Raw genomic sequence first — 9,192 nt, 5'->3', positions numbered from 1 at the left:
GACAGGAGCCTTCTCCACGGCAGGAGCGACAACAACCGTGAGCTAGGCCTCGTCTCCGATGGTGGCGGTGGCGGCGGCTGGAGCTTCGTCGGCCATCTCTAGGTTTTGGGAGTGAAGTGAAGTGGGTGTGTTTTGGGAGGCAGACAGGCGAGCCAGGGGAGGACAAGGGGATGACACGAGAGTGCAGCCCTGTGTATCCGCGGCCACGCGAACGAGGCCCAGATTAGCCGGCTTTGGGTCGCCCCGGACGGCGCGGCCATCCGTTTTAGGGATGGGTCGCGTTTTTGTCCGGTTCGACCCATCCGGACGCGCGGGCGAGGGATGGGTAGGCCTGTTGGAGATGCCCTAAATACCCCTTTCCGAAATCTTTACGAAAATGACACGTAAATCATCCCGGTATATTTTACATTACTGGCTGACCTGTATATTTTGACCGGACGCGATTACTTCGCTTGCATAAAAGTGGTTTAGCGAAGAGAATTTCTGGCCTGACAGTGACGCTCTGCCCCAATATATGCGACGTGCAGCCGAGCCGGCTGATCTACTCTACACATAACATATTGTAGCATTGCGCCGAAAGCTCCCGGCCGGCCAAATTAGCAGCCGGGTGACCTACTCCATGACGCCTCCACCGCACTACAAATAGCACCCATGACACACTGCATCACTGAACTGAAAACTCCCGACCTACTTACTCATCATCACTCATCAGTCATCACACAAGAATCAAGGACGCCATGGCTTCTGCTCCGGCGGTTGTGCCGCGCATTAAGCTGGGGTCGCAGGGGCTTGACGTCTCGGCGCAGGGCCTCGGCTGCATGGGCATGTCCGCCTACTACGGCGCGCCCAAGCCCGAGCCTGACATGATCGCGCTCATTCACCACGCCGTCGCCACCGGCGTCACGCTGTTCGACACCTCCGACATCTACGGGCCGCACACCAACGAGATCCTCCTCGGCAAGGTTACTTCTTAACTCTAATCAATTACGCTTTTCTTTCCCGATTTATGGGTGTGCGCTGAAGGTGTTCGATGTGAATTCTCGTGGCTGGCAGGCGTTGCAAGGCGGGGTGAGGGAGAAGGTGGAGCTGGCCACCAAGTTCGGCATCGCGTCCCTCGACGGCGATCGGCAGATCCGCGGGGACCCGGTGTACGTACGGGCCGCATGCGAGGGCAGCCTCGCCCGGCTTGGCGTCGACTGCATCGACCTCTACTACCAGCACCGTATTGACAACAACGTCCCCGTCGAGATCACGGTCAGAACTCAGAACGAGTATTTGCTCACTCCATTGAAACATCAAAAACTTAGTAGTTTGATACTGGCGAGCCTTTGCTTTCTTGACTTCTCGCCGTCAGATGGGGGAAGTGAAGAAGCTAGTCGAAGAAGGAAAGGTAAAATACGTCGGATTATCCGAAGCATCGGCGTCGACGATCAGAAGGGCGCACGCAGTTCATCCGATCACCGCCGTGCAGCTGGAGTGGTCCCTCTGGTCTAGAGACGTTGAGAAGGATATAATTCCCACTTGCAGGTATTTGCATCAATAGCCGGCCTACTTCTGCCCACAATTCCTTTCGAAACATAGCACTTTTGAACCGTCGTTCCTCTGAGTAATAATCCCAGCAAGAACTTCCTGTTTTTTTCCAGAGAACTCGGTATAGGAATTGTGGCATACAGTCCATTGGGCAGAGGTTTTCTATCAGGTGGAGCAAAAATGGTGGACACATTATCGGATGACGATTTCCGCAAGGTGACTTTGGTCCTACATACGGCTAGCTAGCTCGTTAGCGTTTTCTAACAAAGATCCTAATATAAGTGCATCCGCAGAGTCTTCCAAGATTTCAACCCGAGAACATGGAGAAGAACGCCACCATATTCGAGCGTGTGAGCGAGATGGCTGCGAGGAAAGGATGCACGCCGTCCCAGCTCGCGCTGGCCTGGGTTCACCACCAAGGAACCGATGTGTGTCCCATACCTGGCACGACGAAGATTGAGAACTTCAATCAGAATGTGGGTGCCTTGTCTGTGAAGCTCTCGCCCGAGGAGATGGCAGAGCTCGAGTCCTATGCCTCCATGGATGCTATCCAGGGTGATCGGTACCACGAATTCCTCAACACATGGAAGGACTCCGAGACCCCTCCACTGTCATCCTGGAAACCGACCTAGATATTTCTCATGGGATTTGCTATGCTGATGTTCGTGTCACTGCTTCGACATTGTTGCGGATGATTACACAATTAAATAAGTAGTCCGTCAATGTTGGAGTAATAAAATGTATTGCAAATGGATAGTCGAAGACAATATACCTGGTACAATGAAAATGAAGATCCTGCTTAAACGATATCTCAGATGGAAAGAGCCCCGCTGCTTTTTACTTATGAAACAAATCCGAGGGGCTACATCATCTGGATCATGGCGGGGGACACGGTGGTGTGGCGGAACTCGGCGGCGCGGAAGGGCGGCAGTGGCAAGGTACATGGTCGCGAGGCGGCGGCAATGAGGCTCGGCCAGCAGGCTATCCTGGCGGGCAGCAGCCGGCCATCTCTGCGTCATGGGCGTGCGTAGCCGCTATCCCGACGGCTGCCGGCCTCCACCGGCCGAGTTGGTGGAGGAAGATGGACCGTGGTTCCCAGTCATGGCGGCGGTGTGGGGGCCGTCCGTTCCGGCTTTCATGGTGGTGGTCCTAGGGTTCTTCTTTCGCGAAGATGAAGATATTCCGGATGCCGATCTTTCTTCATCTAGCCGGAGTGATGAGCTCCGGAAGGCTCCGATAGCGAATGGAACAGTGCATCTTTTGCCTGGAGTTCACATGTTCGGGTGGTATTCGGTCGCGCGCACCCATGTTTTTATTCTGACCGTTTGGTTTTGGAGGGAGCGGCATGAAGCTCTGCTCTGAGTTGACATCAAGTGATTTTTGGTCCATGGTGAAGTCAAAGAAGAGAATATCATGAAGGCGGGATTGGGCGATTAGCTAAAGAAGGTCCAAGTCTTCGTGATGTTGAAGAACTTGCTTGGTGTTCCGGGATTCACATCAGTGGTATGAAAGTGGAGGCAACAACACATGTGAAGTTTAGAGTCCTACCTTTCAGGGTGAAAACTCAACGTCTGGCCTTAACTGGTTGTGTCTGGCAGTGATCTTGTTGGAGACATTGTTTTGAGAGCGGGGACTATCTTGAGGGTGAAAACCTAAGATCTTTGATCGACGACGATGGCGCTGGTGCAGTGTTCCCTTCTTGGAGACGTCGCTTTTGGAGAGTCTGTATTTCAGGTGTTGTCTTGGCGGTGGATGTATTGCTGTTGCTAGACCTGGGATACTGTGGCGGGACTTTTATTTCTGAGTTTTCTTTTCTCTTTTTTGGCTGTGTGCATCTGTACTGCCATTAGGGTGTTGCGTTGTTGCAGAGGCTGGATGTAATTGGTATCTTTTGATATTAATATATTTCTTTTATCGAAAAAAAATCCGAGGGGCACCACCGCGCTCTAGCCACTTGGCTATGAGCCCCAACATGAAGATACTACTTGTGTGAGGTTAAATAAGGTTTTGATTTTCTCCATTTTAAGAGGTTTCTCATCCCTGATTTTTTTCCAAATGGGGGAAATATCACCCCAGCTTCTGCATCCACACGGCTTTTTTATTAGATTATTCACAACACCTTACAAGAAGAAATACAAAGATCGAAGCAAAGCCACCAAAACTAACGACAACTCGCTAATCCTACATCACCGATGAGGGGGGGGGGGGGGGTCAATGAACAGAGCCAACACCCTGACATCACACCAACGCGCATCATCAAAAACCCGAAGGCCTCGATAAGTCGCCAAATGGCAAGCAGGTGGCACAACCGGTCGGGCAGACCCTCGCGGCGTACCATCATACACGCTCCACATGTCCTCGCCGCCACCATCTTCAGGAGAGATCAATGCAATGACCTTGCGAGGCCTGCCACCAACGCCACCACGACGCTAGAAAGCTCCACCACCCCGCGCACGTCGAACATGACGTATCCGACGATGCTACCCCGCTGCACCAGGCCGCCGAGATTCAACGTCTTCAACACAAAAGAAAAACGCCGCTCCACCTCAGAACCCTCCAGCTTGCATATGCTCCATAGACGATGCCCCCATGCTCCAACTATGAAAGGACGAGATGTCGCCTATTCACTCCCCTCTAGGCGACATCTCGTCCTTTCAATTGGTACCAGAGCAAGGTCTCTCCTTGTTTAAGGCTTCACCGCCTTGAGAGTAAAGATGTTGGCTAGTAATATAGTGCACAATGACACAATTATCTTTGATGGCACAAATTATATTTTGTGGAGAAATCACTTGCTTTGTAATCTTCGGACCTTGAATATAGAGCGATTTCTAGATGTAGGTTTTCCTCCTCCGATGGATCCTCAAAATCTATCTTTAGAGGATGAGAAAAACTTACACCTTGAAGCTCAAGTATCTAATGAGCTTTTATTCTCCTTGAGACCAGATTTTCGTAGGTTCTTGATATATATAAAGCGAAAGTCATCTCATGAGATGTGGATCAAGCTTAAGGAAATGTTTGGTGGATCCATTTCTCATTTGGTCGGTGGTGTCTCCAAGGAGCTCTCTTCCCCTTCACATCATGAAGAGTTCAAAGTTGCTTCCACCTCCGGCCGTGATGATTTATCATCTTCTTCCACTTCACCAACGTCTTGCAAGACACAAGGTAATGACATGGTGAGTGGTGATGGAAATTGTAATGTTGATATTGTGCTCACTATTTGTGATCCTTCATCTCTATCCCATTGCAATGTTTCATCTTTGGACCTAGACACATCTAGCACCAAAAAGGTCTTACATGCTAGTGTTGATGGTCCTTGCATATCATGTATAAACTCCCTACATAAATCCCATGATGATATTCATGCCTTGTCTTGTTGCCATAATCAAAATGCTTCTATTTCGTCTAGTGGTTTGTTGACTAACAATGTAGAGAAAACCGAACACTCTATGGATCAAGACATGATTTCAAATGGGGATTCAAGAATATCCTCATCTTCATCCTCCGGTATGCACATGTGCCTTATGGCAAATGGATCAAAGATATCTCCTACTTTGACTCCTAACACATTCTCTAATGATGAGAGTGATGATGATGATGTTGACGATGAGGAATGGGATTCCTTATTGCAAGAGATGGGAATTTGTATGCTTCTCTTAGTGGTAATAAGGAGGCTCGTGCTACACTCGAACACTCTATGGAAACCATTAATAAATACAAGGAAACCATAGTGGAGTTAGAGTCTCATATTGAAGATAGGAGACTAAGAATAAATCTCCTCAAACAAGAGCTAAAAATGAGAAGCATACTAATTTTATTCTTACACAAAAAATTGAATCTTATGTGCTTGAAAAAGAAAAATCTATTGATGATGCTTGTGCTACTAACTCTAGTTCTTGTGAAGCATCTATCTTAAATGAGAATGTTGAGCTAAGGGCTCAACTTGATTTGCTAACTAGAAATTATAGGGAATTAGAAGAAAGTCATGAAAAGCTCTCGGGCTCTCATAATGATCTTTTAATCTCCTATGATGGGCTAAAGTTAGCTCATGATGCAAGTATCAGTAAGGAAACATATTGTGAGCCTCGTGTGGACATTAGCACAATCTCTACTACAAATGCTATATTTCCATGTGCTAGTCCTAGTAATCCATCTAGTCAAACTAGTGATACACCTTGTGTTGGATTACTTGCTTTGCCTTGTTGCTCTAACAATGAAGCTTCTACTTCCTCTAGTACTTGTATTTCCACTAACCATGTAGAGGAAATCAAAGAGCTCAATGCCCAAGTCCTTTCTTTGAAGAAAGACTTGGAAAAGCGTCATTAAGGGAAATCCGCACTTGACAAGATGCTAAGTGTGCAACAATCCCCCAATGACAAGAGTGGACTTGGATTCAACTCCAATAACAAGAACACGTCCAAAAACAAGAGCAACAAGAAGAAGGGCCTAGAACAAGTCAAGGATCCGGCTGACATAGGCATCCCCAATGGGCCTGCCGAAGATGGTACCCGGGGTTTACTGAAGGCCCACGACCCGAAGGATAAGAAGAATCGGAAGCTCAAGTTGCTAGTTAAGGAAAGCTAGAGTTGTATTAGGAGAGAACACTTGTAATATTGCGGGATGAGTTGGAAACCCTCCCGGACTCTGTAACTTGTGTATCACGAATCCCTCGGCTCCACCTCCTATGTAAGGGGGAGCCGAGGGACAAAGAAAGCATCGATTCATTGTCTCGCAAACCCTAGTTTCCACATCGTCGAGTACTTTTCGGCTGAAACCTTCGAGATCTACTTGCCCTCTACTTCCAGATAAAACCCTAGTCTACAACCCGTAGGCATTGACAAGTTAATCCCTTGTAAATTGGCGCCGTCTGTGGGGATTAGAGGCGTCAAGGATCTGATCTCGATGGCACGTTCAAGATCGTCGACTTCGTCAACAGCAAGCAACGCGATGGATCGAGGTAAACAGATCGAAACTGGTCCTGTCGATTTTGTTCCTCACCCGCCCTCCCGTTTGGATGCATATGTGTACCTGGAGGAGCCTATGGAGATGACGTTCAGAAGGTTCCACTTTCGCGTCGAGAAAGAGGGAGCGTATCGTCTCCAAATTCCGATCTCATCGGGATTATCGGCGGTCGATTCCGATTTTTCGAACTCAACATCGTCAATCGAGTCAGGCGAAGAGGAGACTTCATCGCCACGCTTCATTAGCACCAGGGCAAGCGAAAAGCTCGCCAAGATCTTCAGCGACATGTCCTTCGAGTCATCTGCGGACTCAGATATAAGCGATGACTCGGATAGCTTCGACAGCTTCAACTTCATCGACAGATCTACTACCGTTGGCAAGGTCTTCACCAATCTTTATGATGGTGTCACCAAACCCAACATGGTTCAGAATCCAAAATATCATCAGATCTATGCAATCGGAGATCCGAGTCGCCCACAAGAGGAGACATCAGAGAATTTCGACGAGGCAGGAAATCCATATGTCGATCCTGCAGATCTCACGGGAGGTCTAGGAACAAAATATATTGGACCAGGAACACAAGAGATGGTGCGATTTCCACATGAAGTATGGGATCGAGTCGCAAGAGCTATTAATGGTACAGAGCCAATGACTGTAATGGCGACACCTGAGGAGTTACAAGCATATCAATATAGGCTTGCACATACCAGGCGGGAGCTCGAGAAGCAGAAAATCGAGTTGGATAGAAGGAAGGAAGCAGCCTCTGCATCAACCAGGCGAAGGGCGGAGTTAAGTCGACATTCAGGAACTTCGGGAGATAGCCACAGGGCAGCTTGAAATAGAGCGAGATCTCGGCTGCAGAATATACCAGAGGCAGATATAGAGAATCTGGTTCAAAACCTCGACATGTCCTTTATGTCGATAGACACGAGAGGGAACATTATCCCTAAGACACCAGAGGCTGGGTATATGGCGACACAAGCCTTTATCCTCGCATACAAGCCACCTCCCGGAGATCCAAGAGAAGCATTGTACAACATGGCTATGGCAGGAGTTGGGGCCATGGGAATAGCGTTTGTAACAACGCCTCCCGAAGGTTCAGCAAGGCAAAATAGTCCACGACCTGCGGCAGCAGCACCAGTTCCCGAGAGAACAGGTGGAGCAAGATACACAGCAGCGCAAGCAAGGGTGGATAGAGCACGACAAAATAGAAGGGAACATCGGCACTCCCCAGAGATAGATGACGAGGATATGTGTGGGCTGCCGTGCTTCACAAGGAGGGTCCGAAAAACTCGAGTTCCTTCGGGGTTCAAATTACCCGATAACTTCAAAAAATTCGATGGCCTGCAAGATCCAGAGGATTGGCTAGTTGATTATCTCGAGACGGTGAAGCTGATAGGAGGAACCAGAGCAATAGCCATGCAGAGCATCCAAGTACACCTGAGTGGAGCTGCGCTATCTTGGATAAAGAAGCTTCCTCCAGGTTCTATCGACAGTTGGGATAGCTTCGAGGACGTATTCGTCAAGAATTTTCGATCCACCTGCAAAAAACCTGCGTCGTTGGAAGAATTGAGAGCGTGTCGACAAAAGCAGGATGAATCGATGAGAAAATATATCCAAAGGTGGAATATCATTAAAAACTCGGCAGAGAATATATCTGACGAGAGAGCGATAGATGCGTTTGTCGCAGGAATCCGACGAGGAGATTTTGTCGAGGACTTGGGGAGAACCAACCCAAAGACAGTATCAGCATTGATGGAGATATCAAACAGATGGGCAGATGGAGAGGATGCTGTTCACAACAAACGGCATAGGTCACCAGAGGAGGACCGTGGTCGAAATTATCAAAATAGACGTCGGGTTTCTCGGCAATTCTCGAATTACGATGCCCCTGGGCAAATCTCGGCTGGATTTCGAGCAAGCGCTGGAGGAAACAATAAAGATGACTATCAAAGGAGTAACGAGCAGCGAGGCGACAATAGAGATGAGTCCCGAAACAACAGGCCAAATAATGGGCCAAGGTTTCAGAGACCTTTCGTGTCTCCGAGGATATGATGAACGGGCCGTGTCAGATGCATTTTTATCTCGACAACAATGGAAAGAGACAGTCAGGACACCTGCAAAAAGATTGCCGAAATTTTCAAGCAATGCTAAGGTGGGCAGGGCACGCCAATGCCCAGACGACAAATAGAAACCCTCAAGGGCCTAGGAGTGAAATCCACTTGCCACCTCCTCCCGCAATTACGGACGACAATCGACATCAGCTCAGAATAGCGGCAGCACCAGCGTCACCACCTTACGTTGATCCCAATTCCAACGGAGTGGTCTCGATGATTCAGAAAGGCAGGCCATCCAATAGAGCTCAGAAAGTAATCTCGCGACAAGTGTTCATGGCAGAGAAGATGCCTCCACCAACGGTTGAGTACCTCAATTGGTCAGGGCAAGACATTGGCTTCACAATAGCGGATCATCCGCAGCAAGTCCCTCGACCAGGGCAGTCAACATTTATCTTACCAGCAGTAATTGCAGGATTCGACGTATCTCGAGTATTCATAGATGGAGGCAGCAGTCTATACCTTATGTATGCAGATACACTAAGGAAGATGAACATATCTCTAGCAAATCTGAAACCAACTAACACACGTTTCCATGGCATCACGCCAGAGAAGCCAAGTTATCCATTGTGGAAGATCAATCTCGATG

General features: G+C 48.5%; 1 protein-coding gene across 1 annotated transcript; it reads left to right on the top strand.

Moving 5' to 3' along the window:
* Positions 1 to 660: 660 nt before the first annotated feature.
* Positions 661 to 2,337, top strand: LOC127334263 (probable aldo-keto reductase 2). The gene is made up of 5 exons (XM_051360681.2): positions 661 to 962; positions 1,054 to 1,254; positions 1,355 to 1,527; positions 1,644 to 1,746; positions 1,824 to 2,337. Exons 1-5 carry the CDS (start codon positions 738 to 740, stop codon positions 2,160 to 2,162), a joined length of 1,041 nt encoding a protein of 346 aa, XP_051216641.1. The 5' UTR covers positions 661 to 737; the 3' UTR covers positions 2,163 to 2,337.
* The last annotated feature ends 6,855 nt before the right edge of the window (positions 2,338 to 9,192 follow it).

The sequence above is a fragment of the Lolium perenne genome, chromosome 2 (assembly GCF_019359855.2).
Source record: "Lolium perenne isolate Kyuss_39 chromosome 2, Kyuss_2.0, whole genome shotgun sequence".
NCBI classification, from domain to species: domain Eukaryota; kingdom Viridiplantae; phylum Streptophyta; class Magnoliopsida; order Poales; family Poaceae; genus Lolium; species Lolium perenne.
The sequence above is the reverse complement of the archived record's forward strand: the minus strand, read 5'-3'. Positions and strand labels throughout refer to the sequence as shown.